Source organism: Ptychodera flava, chromosome 17 (assembly GCF_041260155.1).
Source record: "Ptychodera flava strain L36383 chromosome 17, AS_Pfla_20210202, whole genome shotgun sequence".
NCBI lineage: Eukaryota > Metazoa > Hemichordata > Enteropneusta > Ptychoderidae > Ptychodera > Ptychodera flava.
The window spans coordinates 5274270-5295936 of NC_091944.1; the positions used below are offsets into that span (position 1 = coordinate 5274270).

Sequence of the window (21667 nt, forward strand, 5' to 3'; positions counted from 1 at the left end):
ATTTGCGTTAGTGGCATGTGATCTGGGCAGGAAATCGTCCTTTGGAAAGCAGATGAAAGCATCGATTTCATCAAGCTTGGACTAGATTAGCATGTTTCATAAAGGTTCTTGTTTTCAGCTAGATCTAAATAGCAAGCAACTTTGTTGAAATATCATGGCAAATCTGCCTGGTAGCGACTGCAATTATGTAGAACAGACCATGGATGTAAAAACTTCCATGAACAGACCATGGATGGGACTGTGGCGATGACCTCAATGACCCGAGCGAGTTCGATACACGCCACAAGTACCGCTGCGATATCACAGCTAGAATTCAATGCGCATATACGTTTGAGTTTTGTTCTCTTGCCTACAAAATATCTATCGAAAGTTGATAGCTGCTGCATTTCTATTCAGAGTTTTTGTTGAAAAAAGTAGCTATCTATGGCTAGCGGCTTAATTGGTCCCCCAAAATAGTACTGCTGAAAGTTTTTGGAGTGACCTGCAGAACGGAGTTGTAGAGTGGGGCAAACTGCGTAACACTAAAAACTGGATCGCACAGTAACAAATGACGGAAACCGATTGAGCCAGTTGCGACAGCTACTAGACTAGCTGAAGCCTATTTATCATAGAATACAGGTGTTTCTCGATATTTCGCGATACAAATTAATTTCCATGCATTCTGGTGTATCTTATCATAACGCAAGTTGATTAACATGTTCTGGCAATGACAGTTGACGCAAACGCAAGGAAAGAAAAAGAGATGGGCCGTACTCAAGTAAAGACTCTGACAACAGCTCACACATTAATTTAATCTTTATTAGGGAAACAAATGTACCGATCGGGACATAGGCCTATGATGCCATTTTATTCATCTCGTTTTCCTTTGCGACAGCAGTCTAAATATAGCATGTCATATATATATAATTTTAAGGTTTTCGTGACACTACAAAAGCCTCTGATATTTTCAAGGTCCAAGGTTTGCCCCTAAAATTTCGACTTACGGGCATGCGATACGTTGAGCCCTGCATTCACTGTCGTTATGACGATCACTTTCTCAGAGATATCAGTTTAAAACAAGAAAATTACCTTTTAAGTTTACAACTCGTCAAATTGGGCGGGTCAGCTAAATTTCCATATCGATACTAATGATGTCAACAGAATGTTGAAGTTGGTTGTTGTGATAGAAGTTAATACGAAAACGAATACGAATACGAATACGAAAATGATGTTGTTTTAAAAAATCTTTCTCCAAAGACTACTGGCCCACAGGCGCTAATAGTTTGGTAGATTGCTAAATAGATCGATTTTCGGCTCGATCTATCGATCCCGTGGCCAGTATGCCCGCCACTGTAACCTAGTGAGTATTTTGGTTACAATGGCGCGCATATCGACTACGGGATCGATAGATCGAGCCGAAAATCGATCTATTCAACAGACTACCCAGCTGAGGAGTGCCTGTGTACTGGCCGTTTGTTTTAAAATCTCTCCTCTAATGATAGCAACGATATCTTTCAATCTAGGGCCTAAAAAGATTGGATCTTTTTCAACTTACATTCTCAAATATTGAAGTATTGATATATTGTCATATAAAAGCACTTTAACTTCTGTAAAGAAGAACTTTTATATATTATCACATGAACTGGCCCGAATTCCCACCTGTGTGACGTAGAACAGGACGGATAAGAAATCCGAATTACCCCTGTTGTGCGTCATCAACCGGAACTTTTTTCTTGCATGGTACCGTTCATACATGCGGGCCGCGACGTGAACGTAGACCGATTTGTCGTGATCGATGCCGTGCTCTCGTGACATTTTTACTGACAAAAAAGGTGACCCGATAAATCCACACATGGAAACATAGAAGGCATGTCCAGCGAAATTTCTAGTCGCTAAAACTATAGCTGTTCTCGAGAATCGAATGGGGATACCGCCGATTCAGTCGAGTCGCCTCGTAAGGCTCAATGTGGATGTCGTACCTAGCGATCCCGGTTGGCGATAAACCTGAAATCTACACCTCAACGGAAGTTCAACTGAATAAATGAGTACAGTATAATCTTCGGGAAAGCGACATATAGGCACAAGCATAAAGTCATTCGACTAAAAACGATAAATTTCCTTCATCATACAACAAATTCTGTAAATTCTTGCTCGGAATCAAACCTGTAGCGCGTAAGGCTGTAGCGCTATAGCGAAGACATCAGCTATATGCATTGCAGCGCTGTGGAATCCGATGTACTTCGAAAGTTGACTCAGACAACACTCAAAACAGAGTTTCCGTCAAGTAAAATTAGGATGTATCTACGGGTGAGATATATGTCACTGCAAACGTCAAAGTCCTTAAGACGAAAACATTGACGACCGAGATCGGGATTAACCAGATGACACCGGCATGGCAGAGACCGGTGACGGCAGCGTTGTGGGCATAAACATGCAATGAGGTACACTCTGTGTGTCATCGAACGGAATATTTCGCGCTCGCCACGGTCGTAAACTTGTGTGATATTTTGAAAAGCCACGGAATCTCTGAGAATGAGAATTACTGTTTCAATCGTGTCGTTGCATTTACTTCATAAATCTATTTGTAAATATTCTGAATAACTTGAATACTATGGCTATCCGTCGCTAGCACGATGAAAGTTATGTCCACCGCGCACCGTACCGATGGCCGCATCGGTATAGCGCGAGACAATGATTGACAGGTTCACGTGACAGAATCCGTATGTCTGGTTGGTGGAGATTCCATTTCATGTAGCAAATTTCAGCTTGATGGGATTTATGAATGAAAGTATCTCCTGGGTGACGGGCCGCTTTACTCTTTAAATGAAAGTAATCCGCGTAAGTAAAACACAAATAGCGACGAAATTCATGCAATTTGTTACGATAATTTTGATCCATTCACATCAAAAGAAAAATAAGAAGACTGTTCATGTGATAAATATATAATCCCATGGTATTTTTCTCTGTTTAACGTCATCGTATACTCGTGTTTTTCGCGGAGCCGCACAACTTCTCGCCTTCGGCTCGAAGTTGTACGGCTCCGCGAAAAACACTCGTATACGATGACGTCAAACAGAGAAAAATACCATGGGATTATATATAAATATGTACGAAATTTGGACTAAAAATAAAAATTTTGTCAGTGACTCCAATACGAATACGAATACGAATACGAAAACGAATACGAAAACGAATACGAAAATAACTTCAGCATCGTAAGTTAGTCCCGGTCGGCACGTCGTCTGCGAGGTTGTCTGCATCACTGTTGTCAGTTTTGGTAGGGATCTGAGTGTATATGGCACGATGTGGGCATACGCAGGTCAAAAACATCGAGTGAACACTGATTTGCTTATAGAAAGGGAGAAGGCATCCTTTGACCTGACAGAATTGACCTACATCGTCGACGGGGGACCCCAAAAAACAAGAAGAAGACGCTGTATTCGTGAGTTCATACATGCGAACACCAGTCTTCTATATTATATGAATGACCTAGCTACTCTTCCGGGAGGGCATGCAGAGAGGCGATAACTGCGGGCTAGACTCAAGCTTAATAGTTCTTGGTTTTCATGCATGTAACGTAAAAGTTAAAATTGAAGTAAAATACAGCAAATGTATACGTAAACTCTAGCTGCCAAATTGTAGCTCTACGGTGAGGTGGTGAGCTACAATTTGGCAGCTAACGTAAAGTTAGCGTCCCTCCACCCACTGTCCGAAGTCCGAGTTTACAGGTGGACCATTATAATATCCGGGGGGGGGGGGGGGGGCGATATGGAAGATCGATGAGGTAGCATTATTATTTTCACCTGATCAATTGTTTGTTCGGTTTTTCCACTCTCATAGTTTTTTGGGTCCAGCCTCCTCTGGCTGATTTTTTATTGACATTTGCTGGGAATCTTTTTATTTTGAAAATCTTCCACCCCCCTCCCCCGATATCAAATGGTCTACCCCCTAGTAAAGGGGTATTTTTATTATATATTTATTTATTTAATTGTGTACACAGCTTAATATAAAGTATGTAAGTGTGTGCAGACCACCACTTGTCAAGGCAACCTTTAAACTTTTTTCAAATTGACCGACTTCATACTAAACTTTAGAGTCGACCCTATTGTAAGAACAACAAACTTTTGTAACTTTTGTCCCATATTGTCATTTGTAACCCTTGCTCTACATGGCAGGGCTGTGTGTTGTTCAGTAATGGCGGTGCCTCCTGGAATTTTGCTCAATTTCAATGATTATGTAATAAGTTGAAAGCGAATTTCATTTTCATCTTTCTGTATTGTATGCCTTTTGTACTATAATCTAAAGAAGATTTTTTCCATCCTACTGTAATGAATTCACACCAATGAAATTCACTGCATTTTAAAAGTTGTAAGCTCCTGCACTTTACTGAATCTGTCAAAACTTTTTCTAAACCATCAACTTACGGAGGAAATATGAATTTAAAAAAGCAGACTCTGAATTTTACTATCATGTATTACTTGAGTTGCCAGCTATTTCTGCAATACCCTCACATATGCATCTGTACACAGCTTTGATTTTCACATTATTTTCAAAGGCCAGAGGCCCAGTGTACTGAATAAACAACAAGAATTTGAAAAAATACATGTAATATTATAGGGATGTAATATTATAGGGAGCACCTCTTAAACTCTATATGGGTCATTATCATTGACCACAGTTTATGCCTGTAAGAAAGGTATAGCAGTAGCACTACAAATGTTTCTCTGAAAGAAGCCTTCAGCTAAATTGTTAACAGTAAGGTATTTTGCAATGGGGATACGTGACCCTTCCACATCGGGCTTGTTTTGATGTTTTTCAGAAACTCTGGCTCTCAATGACACAGACTTTCAGGAAAAGGATCCTGCCTTCCTAAGCCGTGATGAACAGTACACAAGTATTGTGAGAAGATCCACCCTCCTTGTGAAGAAATTAAAAGAGCTGAATTTGACAGATATGTCTGATCAGGATATCTACAGACAGTAAGCAACTGCGTCATTGTGTCATTGTAAAAAACAAAGAAGAACTTTAGATCATGACTCATATAGTAACTAACAAGGCCAGATTAAAAAAAAACTTTCTGGTAACCCGACCTACCCTATTTAAAACCCACCAGCCCAAATCTATTTTACCCATTTTCAAAAATCACAGATAATTTATTGTATTTGATTGGTCACACTGAAATAAAATTAAAAGTTAAAAAATATTTCAGACCGTCATACTCTATTTCCTGAGGGCTTGTAAACGGAAACAATTTTTTTCTTACACCTTACTGCTTGATTACGTGTGTCTGAACGCATGTACCAGTATTTGCAGTGCAGAGCAAGTACCGAAAAAATTAGTCCATGTAACCTTATAAGCACTTGTTTACCAGGGCAGCTTTTATTATTAGTAAACAAGTAATCTGGCAGAGACCCTGCGATTCTCGTTCTTCCCTGTTGGAACACGTGCGCGCCCTTCAGAGACGCGACGCGAATCCCAGGGTCTGGACGTTCTTGCAAGCGACCAGTCGGATTTCTGCCTAATCCGGGTACTTTATAGAACTCCACACATCCGTTCATCAAAAAAAAATGACAAGTAGTACCATAGCCAAATAAAGTTTAAAATGAAAAATAAAAACATACCGCGGTAGGTCTACCAGCTACTAGTGTATATTCTCTCTGTCCAGTTAGATAGGTGTTTCTTTTGATGTCACTACCCTTATGAATATTCATATACTTGCAAAAACCAACAGTCTCTGTGTCTGGCAGTGCATGCTCACAGCTGCACAGCGTAGCCTTCGAATGCAGGCCCATCGTGGGCGCGCACAAAACAAGGCACAGCGACTGTGGAGAGTCTAGTAAACAAGTAGTGTTTATAAACAGTGTGAAAATGGTTATCTGCAAGCTATACACCTAGAGAAACAATACTCGAGCATGGGAGATTTCAAAAGCACTGCGATAAAGCTTATATTTGTGTCAAAGTGAGGAAATTTAAAAGATGACATTTCTGAAAGTTTGGGTATATTTTAGACCCCTGTGTCTTCCAAGATCTTTCTTTCCTTGATGATCACGTCAGGGCCAGCTATGATAGACTCAGGCTGATTCATGAAATCATAATTCTATCTCTGTTGCTTATGCTTTGATACTTATTTCATAAGAATTTTGCATTTTAAAGACCCTGTAAATTTATGTAAAATGTTTTGCATGGGTGCGTGGCATAATTAGCCAATAAAAAGTTAATGACTTCAAACCTTAGAATTACAAAAGTAGGAACTTGATACATATCATTCTGCTAAACTTTAGACTCCGAAAATGAGAGTTATACTGGCTATCACTTTTTTGTATTTTCTTTGTAACAAATGACACAACTCCAAGGCGAGAGTGCAAGTGTACTCAGGGTATTTGCATGAGTGCATGCTGAAATTTTACCTGCTCTACATGTCCCTCCATGAATGTCTATAAAGAGTGCAGGGACAGGGATGGCAATTAAACCCTCATACAAACCATAGTGCAGCACTGGCACTCTCTTGACATAAGGTTCTGCCACTATTCATCTGCCATTAAGAATAATAGATTTTTCTTCTGAACAGTTTATACTGATCAATACGTGTTCGATACATACCTTTCACTGTTTCCAGTAGCATTTGCCGATGCCACTGCTCTCTCAGCTCAGCTGATTTCAAGGGGACGCACTAACTCAACAATTATCAGGATTTGTTTCACACTTATTGCATGGTGTGGCCCCTAAGATTCATTATGCCTTCCTTTGCGATTAGTACTGGTGCTTGAATCATAAGAAAAATTGTTGTGACTGCTGGAAAATCTGAAAATTGTTTTGTCACAGTGAATTTTCAGGGACCACCACTAATGAAAGATATATAACCAGTAAGGTTATTACAAAAATCTAGCAATCATATAATTGCAAAATGTGCATTCAGACAATGGCACCTTGCATTGCCGTATAGTGCACATTGTGCATGCATATATGTCTTCCTGCTCACTTTGCAGCAGTTTTGGTAAAAAAATTTGTTTCTCGAAAACAATTGCCCTGAAATTTTGTTCACTTTATAAGGGATTCCTAGACCATCAGTCCGTTGCTATTGTTTTCAAATTTTGAACAAATCCGTACAGTATTGATGACTAGTTTATATCACTTTTTCTGAACTAAAACATGGAAATCCTGTCTGCAGTCACAGCATCTGCCTAGTTTTGGTGAGTTGATGGATAATTTGCTTTCTTCTATCTACCGGTAGGGCTGCTCTACGCATGAAGAACAGCATATTTACTGTACATGATTCAATGGTCATACCAATGCTACAGACACAAGCTGACGAAACTCAGAAAAGGAAATGGCTGCCAAAGGCATTGAATTATGAAATCATTTGTTCATATGTACAGACTGAACTTGGACATGGTAAGTTTGAATTGTGACTAACATGGGTTTACAGGGTACATCATCAATATTTTTATTGAGTAGTATAGTATAGCCACACAATATTGAAATCAACCCCTGCAAATTCTGTAATAATGGTTTCATGTTTTCCTACAGGCTACAGGTGTATTCTTCCTTAAGATCTATAATATGGCTGTAAAACTTGTTTCCTTGCTTAGGCTCCATTCACAAAAAATGGTGAAGGGGAAGGGGGGGGCCCAGGGTGGGAGGAATATCATTTTGAAATGTTATTTTTTTTCAGATCCCCTCCCCCCCAAAAAAAACCTTTTCAAAGCCCCCCATCTATATGATCAAAAGTTTGCAAGTCCCCCAAAATTATCATATACCGGTAGTAGCATATTTATTAGGAATGCATACACAGAAAAAAGTAAACATTTATTGCATAATTCTTGCAGATGTTCGACACTACATCAGCAGTTTGTAGAGCCATATTCCTAAGGCAAGTTCTTAAATTGATTCATTTTTAAATGCATCAATGGACTTTTTGGATTTATCAGTCTAAGCTGACTTCAATTTATCCAACTCTGGCCAGGTCAATGGCATTTGCTGAAGAGCACACAAAATGACAATAATGAGAAAGTATGCAAATGTTTTGAATTCCTGGCTGCATTTTGCCAAATTGTGAAAAACTGAGCACAGTGATCTACCAAAAAAATTTTTTTTTTCAAAAGTAGAAGACATATACAACTTAGATGCTACTTATACGGTAAATGTTATACAAAATTGACATAACTGGGAAGTTCTAATATTCCATCAAATAAACATTTTAATCTCAGAAATTTTCTTTGTAATAATGACAAATTTGGCAAAAATAAATAAATTCCATTTAGTCACACATTTTTTCATCAAGAGTTTTTACTTTTCAAAGTTTTACAATGACACGTAAAAATTTCATTTACTGCATGGTTTTATATATAGATTTTATTAGTGATTTCCGTGAAAAATTGTGCCATTTGTAGAAAATCAAGCATGGTGACCACATCTTTTTTCTCTAACATTTGATTATCATATGCAAGAATTCGAAAATCCATGGTAACTGTTAAGTTTCCTGGTCCTCCATGTGTTTCTCTCTGGTCTGATCTTGTGTACATGTACATAAATTTCACTGTCATGAGTGTCATTTGACCCAAACTTTTCTTCTATTACTTTAAAAGCTTAGTCAGAGGTATTTCTGTCACTATACTAGTATGCAGTGACAGTGACACTGCCCATAGGCAGTAGCGAAGCAGGACAGTAACTGTATTAAATTCGATGATTTTGACTATTTTTATTCAGTTTATACAACCGAGCTGTTTTCCTATATGTACAGCATGTTGAGTTGTCCAGAATTCAACCTGCCAACACAGCCTGTGTACATGTATCATGCATTTGTATAATTGACAAATGACTTTCAGTCTGGACTCTGATTCAATTATCACCAATATTTATATATACAGGCTTTGTTGACAAACTGAGTATTCTGTGTTTCAGCATGCTGTAGAGAGACAGCAAGAAATTAAAAAAATTATCAACAGTTGCAGCTTTTCCCCCATGCAAGGCCAAATTATTGTTTTTATGAAAATTTAATGGCATTCTGAGATAAAAGTCATAAAATGTGACAAAATGGCTCTAGATTTTGTTTGATTATTACTAACATTAGAACCATTAGATGTCATCAACATGTTGGACCCAACCCCCCCCCATATAGGCAGAGCAAAACTTTCAAGCCCCCTCCACTACCCCCAAAGAATTTCTAAATCCCCCTGAATTCCTCCAGCCCCTCACCACATTTTGTGAACACAGCCTTACCCCACAATTGATCTCTTGTGTTCTCCAAACTCCTCTCTCTGAAAAAATATTATCCATTTAGTTACATCTCCCAAACAGGAACTTTTGTTAGAGGCTTGGAGACAACCGCGACCTATGACCCTAGCAACCAAGAATTCATCATCAACTCACCAACACTGACTTCCACAAAATGGTGGCCAGGATATTGTAAGTATAATCAGCCATCTTATTTGTTAGGAAAACAGATGAAAATAATACCTGTTTAATTTATTGGCTGGTGATCATGTCTGTGTGTGTGTGTGTCTGTCTGTCTATCTGTTGAAACGATATTTCAAAAACAACTTATCAGATCAGACCATAGACTTTCCGTTTTTAAAGTCTATGATCAGACACATTCAATCCGTTCAGTTTTTGGTGGGCGTGGCTGAAATTATCGTATACAATTTGCATTTGTTTTCAGAAATCATATTCTCAGAATCACAGTGTCTTAGATTATGAATCTTCTAATATATGTTAATTAATGATATGACAGATATCAAGGTGACGTAGAAGTTTAATGCTGATGGCACTGCTCCTTTGCATGTTTGAACTTTCCTTATTTAGGGATATACTGGTATGTATTTCAGTTGACTTGACTTTAAAAGTGACTAAATGTATTTTCAAGACACCGTTGCTATGGGTATGATATAACAATAATGAATGTTATCGTGCATTAATTTCCATTACTGCATTGCATATTTAACAAACTTTCTGATTTAGGGATATATCTGGATTGACGTAACCAAAATTGATAAAACTCCTACATACATTGAAAATGCTATGATATAACAGTAATGAACGTCATTTTGCATTTTTACATGATCTAATTACTAATTTACATATTTAACAAACTTTCCGTATTACTTGGGATAAACATTTTGATTGACAGAACCAAAGTTGATGAAACTTTCTGTGCACATAGAAGACACTGTGGTATACCACCAATCAATTTTGTTTAACTCTTTTATATAAGCCAACAAACAGATCTGCATATTTGATAAATTTCCCATATCAGGAATTATTCAACTTGCATACATGCCTAGAAAGGTAAAGTTTAAGGAAGGACTGTTGATTTCTCATGCCATGGAAGATTTTGTATTAATCTAACTTACACTGATAGTCAGGCCAAGAATCAATGTGTACCGTACATGTATGCACTGTGCATGTCAATAAGGCCTTACATTGTGTATTTTCATAGTTTCAAAATGTCTCCCTTACTGTCTTGCACAGTTTAAAAGACTGCAATCCCAGACTGGCCTTCAAATAGCACAGTGCATGAAGGTATACGGTATTTTTCAAAGAAGTGTCACTTCTTTCGAAAAATACCGTATACCTTCATGAGCTCTTTATTGCTTTTGTGCAATCAGCACACAGTTAAATATTGATTTTGTACTGATAATAATTTAAATGTTTAATGATGTTACAAAAACATAGAAACTTTTACACATGTATGATTCCTTTCAGCGGGTAAGTCAGCAAACTGTTGTATATTGATGGCCCAGTTGTGTTCGCAAGGGAAGAAATATGGTCTTCATGCATTTATTGTACCGCTGAGAAGATTTGACGATCATGAACTTTTACCAGGTATGTGTATTATAGATCACAAACGTAACCCCCCAAGCTGCTTTAGTTATTGTGTTCAGTATGTCAGGCAAAGTATAAACTCTTTAAACTACAACTACGACAAATGTCTTGATGAAGATTTACCCTAAAACAGGATGGCAAGGTTTTAATGATTCAGAAATGGCCTTGTTAGCTGTAAATTGAACATGTACATTTTGACATGTTGCACAGAATTCCTCACATCTTTTCTCTAAGTTACAGCTTGCACACTTACAACCTATCACTGATTGTCTTCCCAATCATTTTACACATCAGAGTGACAATAGCATAACAACACCTCTTTTTCCATAAAGAATTTTCACAGGTATATCATCGTTACCCATAATCTGTTAATTCCAGTGTACTGCTAAATATCTTAGTGCAATAACGTCAATCCAATGTAGCTATGTACATGTGGTGCACTGAGTTTCATGAAAAGTCTGGCATATATGGTAGTAGATATATGTAAACAAATATGTGATTAATTTCTTTGCTTATCCAGGTGTAAAGACCGGTGACATTGGACCTAAACTGGGTATAGGCAGCAATGATAATGGTTTCTGTAGATTTGACAACGTGAGGATTCCAAGAGAAAATCTCCTGTCAAAATACTCAAAGGTAACTTTACGGTTGATGGTTAACATTAAACAGAATCTGAACTTATTTCGGAATTCCTAAGTCCGAAAAATAACATTTCTATACTTAGTCTTAAATTTGGTACTATCACACTATGCATGTTCAATAATTTATTTTTTGTTGCAGATTGATCCAGATGGAACATATCATCCGCCAAACAATGACAAGATGGTCTATACAGGGATGGTTTTGTCAAGAATAGCACTGTTGGCATTGTCTGCGCAGATGCTAGACGTTGGCTGTACCATTTCAACAAGATACAGTGCCGTTAGAAGACAAACAGAGTTGACACCAGGGTCAGTAAACCCTTTCGCCACTATTTTCCTCTTTAGAAGTAGAACTTTTGCCACTAAAAACCACTTCTATTGTTGCAAACGTTGCAATCACAACAAATCAAGACAACATTTTGATACAGAAAGTTAACCTCTGCAATCTTGTGGCCCTTAATCAGTCCGGGTTATGTCCAATATTACGATTGACCAATCAGCGAACCTGCCGCCGCCAACGTCATGAATAATTAACCATGCAATCCTTGGCTCGCAGATTGTAATGAGTTCGGAACTTTCGGCCAGATTTTACTCTATATTTTTAGCACTAGGTAGTTTTTAGATGTAGACGTTATGCACAATGTTCGGTACGGTCGAGATGGCGACTGACACTGGTGGTTATTACATCGAATATTACTTCTTTGGATGATTTTCCTGGCCAGGTACCGCTCCTAGAAATCAGGATTTGACCCTTGTAAATTTACAGCAAGTTATTTGTCGCCAAATATCGCCTATTTTTGGTCGAATTTAATTTAACCTTTCCATCTGTAGCATGAAGAATGTTTCAAGCTTTGCAACGATGGGTCAACTGTCCTTGTCAATGATCGGAGCACGATGGAGCACGATTTTTTCAATCACCATGCATTTCCCGGTACGATTGACCCTCCGCTCAGAAAAACGCGCGCAGAATCAATCGCCGAGAAGTTAACCAGAAGCTGGTAAAGAGTACGGAAAACGTCCAATAACTCTTTGTCGAACATGGTCTACGGTAAAGAAACTCAGAAAACTATTCCTGAAGAAAATCTTACAATTTTTAACACGGTAGAACGTCGCAAATTGACTCGACACCTCCAGGTAGCCAACATTTTCACTCGATCGGTCACGGTGGATCTGTCAGGTCAGATTGCGATCTCAGCATAACATTTCAAAGTGAACCCACTTAACCTTTAACCGTCATTACATATACAGTATGTGATTGGTTCTTGCCTTAACCTCATTACATATACGGTACGCCATTGGCTTTTCCCAACTATCCTCTATATGGACATAACCCGGACTGTTAATTCACTTACTGTACTGTGAAAGGGGATCAAGGAGTGACTTTGCTGCCATATGCCATATTTTATACCTGTGATGGCTGTCTCACATAATGGTGGACAATTTGGCCAAACGCTGGAGCCCAAATTATTGCTGACAAAAACTGAATGACTTGAAATGTGAATCATCAGCTTGAATGAATGGATCATGAAGTGATAAACGTATGCCCTTGATGTCCGAAACATGTGTATATATGCAAAGTTTTTGCTAACAAAGTTCAGGATTGAACTGTGACATGTAAAAGTTCATGCACGCATGTTTTCTAAAGACCTTTTGGTTTTGATAACTAACACATGAAAAGGAGGCAATAGTGTTTGACATTTTCCAATCAAATCATAATAATTGGGAAAAGTCAATTATTTACTCAATTCAGCATAACACCAAATTTTCACCTTATCTTTGGCAAGTATGGCTATAATTCTGCAACTTCTTCACACAGGGGTGAGGAACCACAGATTATTGACTACCAGTCCCAGCAGTTGAAACTGTTTCCACAATTGGCAGCAGCATATGCATTCAGATTTGCTGTTCACGATATTCGCACACGATGTGATCAGATTCAAGCTGATATTAAGTCTGGTGATATTTCCAGCTTGCAGGAGGTGAGTGAAAGGATGAACATTTTTGTGAGTGTCATTTTGATAATCACATTATAATTAATATATGAATTAATTCATGTGTGTTTTCAAATTCATCCCAAGCATCCTTTTGGCACAACAAACATTCTGAGGGTGAATATAACTGCAGTGTTGTACTTGACAGAATTTCAAGGGTACCATATATGCAAAACAGAATCAGGATAATTTCAGGAAAAAAAAAGGTTATATCCATAGCAACCCCACACTACACATTTACACCAATCGCACTTTATAGCTGCCAGGTCCTACATGTCTGCTGTCAGGTGATCTCTACGTGTATCCATGAAGTTTCTATAAGCTGTATTATACAATCATCTCAAGGGCCTGTATTAATTTTTTTTATTAGGTATTTGAAACATTTTCAAAACTTGTATCAATGAGAACTATAAGGAATAAAGTTTTGGTACAATTACAAGAGCTGCGTATCCTTTCAGAATATATTTGTCCTTCCATTATGTGTAGTGTATGTCTTTTTAGCTTCTAGCTCCATTGTATAAATATTGAAAAAGAAGCTATTAGTATATGGGTGATAACTGTCCAGCATGTTTCGTATATATCTTGTCTGTATATGTCTGTCTGTATGTTTGTATGCATGTAATAGTTATGATGCATGTATATGTAATATGTATGAACATTCATATTTAGGATGTCAGTCTGTCTATCTACTGAGTTAATTTTCTCAGAAATGATGGCTCTTGGGTGTGGCAAAATTTTTAAATGACATGAAATGTGAAAATTTCTGTATTTCTCAATGTTTTGTGGTATGTTAATACAAGTTGATCAACTATAGCTAGAAGTAGTTACCATCGATGGCAGTATTTTTGATATTGCATCATTGACATTATCCACTCGGTCTATTGTAATTAATACTGAATACAAAACATAATGTTTCTTGTAATATGCAAATTACAACCATATTTTGAGAAACATCAAAGTAACCACCCGGCATTGAAATAATTCTGCCAGCTTTTTATGAAACCTTCCTTTTTTTCCTCCCAAAGTTGCATGGCCTATCTGCTGGCATGAAATCATTCATATGTTTGTCTGCCAACTTGGGTTTAGAAGTGTTGCGTTTGTCATGTGGTGGCCATGGTTACTCCCAGGCCAGTGGTTTTCCTGCAATATATGGCGTTGTTACCGGAACAGTGACTGCTGATGGAGAATACAGTGTACTTATGCTGCAAACTGCAAGGTATTACGATTCACATAATTGCTGTTAAGTGTGTAGTTATGTACCCACTTGTAATATTCTAATTGTAAGTGCATGGTTCTATTGGCCTTTTCAAAGTAAGGCTACGGGTAGTTCACACCTCGAAAATGAAAGGCTTAAACTTTTGCTCAAACTTTTCTCAAGGAATCTTTTAACCATTCTCTTTCAAATCAGGAAAATACCAATCGGGGTCACCATGCAAATTTTGGTACTAGAGAAACAAATTACCCAAAATTTACCGATATTTGAAATTCCAAACTGGCCACCACCTCTTTATTAACTGTATGGCAAAAAATAAAATTTTCAATTTTCGAAAAACTAAAACAGCGAAAAGTTTTCTTACACCAAGAGCTTTCATAATTTTAAATGAGCCTCCACAAATGGTAGATCAGAAAAGAATTGTACAGTGAAAGTTAGAGAGTCAAAATATCCTTCCCTGAGGTGCATTCTACATACAGTATTAACACATTCATATTTCACCATCAAGTCAAGTTGCTTAAGTCTAGTGAAGCACAAGCTGTCCTATATTGTACATAATAACAAAAAATTTAGCATTTGAAGACCCCTGAAAGCATGCAGAGATACTGTAAACATGATTTTTACCGACTAAAGCTGTTAATAGATTAAGTCGAGTGGGTGAAATTAATGCATATGGTTTTGGTTCAATACTGACTTACTTGACAGATGGGTACATGATACTGGCTAGCAAGGAAAGGGTTAACGCAATATATCAACAGTTACAGGCATAGTATCCAGAATGGTCAGAGGGAAGAAGCATGTATGTACATCCATACATACAATAACAGGAGTTGCCACCAGGATGACTAAACACTGACTGACTTATTCATTCATTGCCGCTATATATACAATATACAGGTGCAGTGCCATTACCAGATGCAATGGTATAACCATGCAAATACACAAATTAACATATTACATACAGTATACAAGTTGAAGTCATTACATACCGTCACTACAAGTTTCAGCAACAGCGCTGCAGTTATAAATGTACATTGGCAAGATATAGCTGTCTTAATTGACATAATGATGTCTTTGGCTTTTGCAAGATGACTTATACGGCAACTGAGTGACCAATATGATAATTGTTCTTGTTGGTATATTATTTTACATTGCTACAATTATGATGATATTTCTACAGTGGTGTAATTTCTGACTTTAGGGCGTGGAATATTTTCTATTGATAACAACTCATAGGTTCCCCGCATATTAAAACAGTGCTTATTGGTAAACTTTTTTAATGTGTAATTTTAATAGCTACACTTTGTAGGTAAATCATGAAAGATGAGAAATTATTGAAGGAAATTTCAACTTTTACCCTGAAGTGATTCTTGTTTTACAAATTTCTTCATCCCTAGGTATCTTGTAAAGTGTGTTGCCAAGGCTGCATCTGGTGAGAAATTACCACATTCTATTGCCTACCTGACAACCAAACCAGAATCCAAGTGTCCGGCAAAATCTGAAAATGATATACTGGATCTGGAGACCCTGGTGAATGCCTACAAACACAGGGCTTACAGGTGAAGGCAATATTCCACACTGTGTTCTAGCTATTTGCAAATATTCTAACAAGTCACGCTGACACTGCAGCTATTACTCTAAGACTTCATTAATGTAGTTCCTTGGCATTGTCATATCAACAGTGCAAGTAATATTACATTGAGATCTAAATTGATTCAACAAAAATATTTGTAATTTTCAACCTGACAGTTTCTCTGTATAAGCTTTATTGACAAAGTACATGCATTGTATTGATATGTCTCATAATTAAGTTAGTGACCCCCAATCCTTTAATTTCTACCCAGTCTCAACCACTTTGTTTAATACATGTACATGTATGCGAGGAACATTGGAGCACATTATCATATTTTATATGAGGATACTTACTTCTACTTGAAACATTTACTATTTCAACCGAAAAAAACCCAATTAAATTGCACATGTTAAGAACACTAAAATTTGTCTAATCTCAATAATTAATTAAGTTAGGGGCTAGTCCTCATTTGAGTTGAAGCAGTTTGACTCCCTATGATAATGTTGTTGATCTCTAAAATTAGTCAGTATGGACATAAACTTCTATGGTCTCACCAAAACAATGGAAGGAATTCAAAGCAATGCCAACTTATTAGTTTTTATTGAGTGATTTTTCAATCAACATCCCGCATTCAAAATGGCTGCTAGATCAATTTTAGTAGGGAGAAAAGATTCATACAGTAGTCACAAACAGTAGAATTTTTATTTGTGACATTGCAGACATTTGAAGGTAGGCATAATTTTGTTGTGTTGTTTAAATAATTTTCTATAGAAACTTTGCAGAAATAGCTAGAAAAAAAATACAGTATTTTCGAAATTTTTTCCCGTTTGCTAGAAAGTAACCTTCTTATACCTGAACATCAGTACAATAGTTAATTTTAGTGTACTTATACTTTCCATATGCTCTCACAGACTTGTCAATGAAGCAGCCAGACAGCTTACACAAGGCATACAGGCTGGAAAGCCACAGCATGAAGCTTGGAATGATTCCCATGTATACCTCATCAAGGCAGCTGATGTAAGTTTCAGTTTTTTGAAAAATTGATTTCGAACAAGTTATAATAGAGTCAAAAAGTTTGCAGCATAGCAACAAAATGTCAAGACACTGCTTGTAATGAGCATCAACTAATGTACCAATGAAATGTATTTTGCTCTATATTCTCCTTTCAGTCTGTACTTAGCTAGTATGTATCTCAAACCTGAAAGTTTTAAAGTTTACTATAAGATCTTTCTCTAGTATATTCATATTAAAAGTTTACATATCTAAATATTTCAGTATTTTTACTCTTTTTGTTCTATTTTCTTCAATGTTTGTTTATCTCTTAAATTGAGGTTATGATCAAATCTTCAGTTGTAGGGATGACCTCATTCAGCTTTATGTTGATTTTGCATAATGTGCAATTTTTCAGCGCTATTTTTCTAATTTTTCATGTAAACAATATTCACCCTGACACCATTGGTCTTACGCTGTAGAAATATAGCTTCTCAGGTGTGCATACCCTAACTAATTTTACAGACTTATTCAAAACCTTATTATCTAATTCTGTTTTAGCATTCGAAATTGGAAATTTCTTCATCTTTTCGGTGCAAAGTTCATCCTATAAGAGATAAATCACAGATTAAAGAAATGAACCAGTAGTAGCACTATATCAGCCTTTACGTTCTTTGTCTTCAAAATATTTTCTTTCTGCTGTTTAATAGGAGTTTGATCAATTTCACAGATGTTTGCCATTTCCATACTTAAATTTTTGTATTAATTATGAACCAGATATGATAATTCTCTTTATGTACAAAAACATAAACTTTCCATAGTGATAACAAGAATAAACAAAGTAAATTATGAAAAAGAATTGTCAAGAGAGTTCCAGCGCATCTCTATACGCGAGGTTACAAGGTAATGGTAATTTTAGGAGTGAAAGCATGAAGCAATTCATCTGACTTCAAGATTTCTAAAATTCAAAAAATTAGCTAAGGCTATGTGCCTGGTGAGATCACAAAAACAATTCTGTAAATTTCCTGGAAGATTTTTTAAATTTCTGGGCAAGTGAAAGAATATTTTCCATTTCTGTATTGCAGGCACACTGTCATTACTACACTGTGATGAATTTTGTACAGTATCTGCAATCAACAGAAATGTCACAGCCTCTGAGAGATGTATTGACCAGTCTGTGTCAGCTCTATGCCTTATATGGTATTGAAAGCAATGCTGGTGACCTGTTACAGGTATTTATCATATTATGTTGCTTTGCATGCAGTGTAGAGAAAAAAATGGGTACTAAGATTTCAAATAAAATCTGTCTCCATTCAAGGCTAGTGCAAATAGCTGTGGTAAATCACTGTGCTGTTTACATCATGATGTAGTAATTTGCATAGTTTATCATAGACTAAGGTGATCAAAATATTATAATATCACCGTGCTTGGTTGTTGTTGGAGTAATTTCATTTGGAACAAGACAGTGGCTTTGAGAAGCCTCAAATCATGGTCAAGGGCATTGCATGTATACTTAAGAACTTTTGACCAGTGTTTCTGCCTTAAAGACAACATTGAGCAGCCAATCTTGGCATGCTCATCACACCATCTGGGATCATATAACTTGCTTGCAGTTAATAGAAAATCAATCAAGATGTGATTGTCACCAGCTTCACTGTTCCTCTGCAATCAAACCTGAAGGTATCTCGCACTCATTTGGTTACATAGGGCAACGATTGAAGTAATTAACCAGAATTTTGTTTAGAAAACATGCGATTGCCTCTCCTGTATTGACACACACTCCTGTTTCCCATTTAACCATAGGACGGGTACATGTCTGGAGAGCAGATTTCCATGGTAACAAACCAAGTGGTGGCATTGCTTGCAGTGATTCGTCCCAATGCTGTTGCCTTGGTAGATGCCTTTGATATTCCGGATGAGATGTTAGGATCCATACTTGGTAGATATGATGGGAATGTCTATGAGAACTTGTATAAATGGGCCAAGGAGTCACCACTCAATCAGACTGAGGTGAGAGATTAAGTGACCTGTTTCTTGATGGTCAATACATTGCTTTTCCATGTGAATACTTTCATAGATCAGTAAAACCAAACGTGCATGCCCCGTATATTGACCGTCCCATGCTCTATTGGATTCAATGGTAACTAGCTGATGATGTCATTGGCCACATACAGTAGTCATCATTTGATGGCAAGGGAACTATTTTTACCTTCTTCCTTGATAATTTTTGGATTAAAACATTTTTTCAAATTACACGTTTTACATAGAGCATCCAGTTTTTAGAAAATCGTGCAAGAAAATCAATATCCTGCATAACATTGAGTTTTTAAATATATCAATGTGCCAATTCCACGATGAAAATTATTCTATTTTGGAATGGATTTTCATCTAAGATAAAAATATTAATAGCATATATGATTGTCAATTGCAAATAAACCAAAACTTTCCGAGTAAAATCTATGTATGAGAGGCACAAGAAATAAAAACATAGCCCCAAAGAAAGGAACGTATGTACCCTCGGAGGCAGAAGACCATTTGCATAATTTGAGTTGAGCAAATGGTCACCTATCCTTGGGCACCTTCCCTTGTCTGGGTTATATATTATTATGGTATTCATCAATATGAATTCAACCTACAGCGGAAAATAAAATGGTAGCCAAAGATAGGTATTACTAAAATAAAATTTAAAGTAAAGACAACAAAATTGAACATATTTATTTGTTAGTGTATTATTTTGTCTGTCTGTCTGTCTGTCTGTCTGTTGTCTGTTTATTTGTTAAGCCACCCTACGACAAGACTGCAGATAGGATTATGTTATTTTACTTTACGGCATAATATTAATTTGTGTCTTTACTTTTTGTTTTGTTTCATGATATACAGGTACACCATTCGTACCATGAATATCTAAAGCCATTGCTGACGGCTAGTCCTGTTGATGCCAAGTTGTAGAATATCAGAAGATGATTCAAACACTTTGTCATGGCTGGCTTTGTGACTGACTTTGTTCAGCAATAAATCAGCAATAAAGGGCTTCAAATCCACCCTCCAGAAATCATTTACGTGATTTGAAAAGTTTGAAAATTATTGTTGGGAAGAATATGATAATGGTGTTACTAGAAACACAAATATTTCATAAACCTGTCCAAGATTTTAGATTCAACTAGTAGCTCAAGATTTGAACAACTCTGAATTGTTCTTGCAAGGCATCTAAAGAGAATCAACATTCCATGTTCTCAAATATAACCATCGGTCATAGCTAGGTCATAAGTTTCAAAGAGACACATCATGACATATCCTCAAAATTTTAAATCATCGATTGAATGTTTCTGTGAGAAACATCTCAAAAATGAAATTAGCTTATACAATGAAGAAACTATAAAAAGAATGATGAAAATTTTCTTGAAAAGAAAAAGTACCTCGAAAGGGAAACTTTGCTCGTATATATGAATAAATGAGTAAATAAATGAATGATAATTTCACAGTGCATGGTACATGTAATGTATACATATCACTGTGGTTAATAATAATTTACATACTGTATTACATTAAAGAATGTATATATTATGAAATGTAATTTCAAAGAAATGTGTCAAGTATTTTTGTATTTTTTTCCCAATGAATCAATTTCTATGTGCTCTGGAACAGTGACATGAAAAATAATCATGAACACAGATGAGTATATTGTACGTAGAGCTTTCACTTGAAAGGAGCAAAGAGGTATTAGTGTTGAAAAATTGTGCCATGTATTGCATATTCAAAATATGCAAGGTCAAACATTTGTTGTAAAACAAGCTTTATTGTGAATAAAACAACAATTAATTCTCCAATTTGTTGTTGTGTCTTCTTCATAAACATGACAACCTTGAAAATAAAGTTACTCATCATTACCACTCCTATTAACCAGTCTGACAAATGGAAACTCTATCATGTACAAGAAATTTATCTTTCATTCAGCTGTCATTTACTTAAAGGTAGTACCAGTATGTGCCTCAAAAATGAAAGACTGTAACTTTTGCTCAAATTTTCCTCAAGGAATCTTTCAACTATCCTCTTTCAAAATCATGAGTAAAAATTGGAAGTCACCGTGCAAATTTTGGTACTTAACTACAGAAACAAATTACCCAAGTTTATCAACGTCTGAAATTCAAAATGGCTGCCAACTCTGTGTTAACTTAATGGAGAAAAAAATCGATTTTCGAAAAAATAAGACAAGTTTTTTGACACCAAGAGCTTTAAAATGAACCCCCACAAGTGGTAGATCATTACGAATTGTAAAAGTTTGGGAGTCCCAATGTCTGCCCACAAGGCGTACTCTACCTTAGTGTCTTTGGAATATCTGTTGGCCTGTCACTTTCACGTCTTCACCCATTTCCTTTAATACAACGCTGCTCACCTTATCATTTTCATCCTGTGGTGCATCTGCACTGCCGGATATTATGTTGTAAAAAATATTCTTCAC

The 21667-nt window shown here is 36.7% G+C and overlaps 1 protein-coding gene across 2 annotated transcripts; it reads left to right on the forward strand.

Moving 5' to 3' along the window:
• Window positions 1-3182: 3182 nt before the first annotated feature.
• Window positions 3183-20569, forward strand: LOC139115222 (peroxisomal acyl-coenzyme A oxidase 1-like). Of its 2 annotated transcripts, XM_070677173.1 has the most exons (14): window positions 3183-3421; window positions 4799-4958; window positions 7211-7371; window positions 9277-9384; window positions 10681-10800; window positions 11321-11436; window positions 11581-11750; window positions 13258-13420; window positions 14458-14648; window positions 16043-16204; window positions 17130-17235; window positions 18294-18440; window positions 19012-19218; window positions 20089-20569. In XM_070677173.1, exons 1-14 carry the CDS (start codon window positions 3283-3285, stop codon window positions 20155-20157), a joined length of 2019 nt encoding a protein of 672 aa, XP_070533274.1. In that variant the 5' UTR covers window positions 3183-3282; the 3' UTR covers window positions 20158-20569. The 2 variants fall into 2 exon arrangements, with proteins under 2 accessions (XP_070533274.1, XP_070533275.1); XM_070677174.1 differs by lacking the exon at window positions 4799-4958 and having other exon boundaries at window positions 3209-3421; window positions 20089-20566.
• Window positions 20570-21667: the final 1098 nt, after the last annotated feature.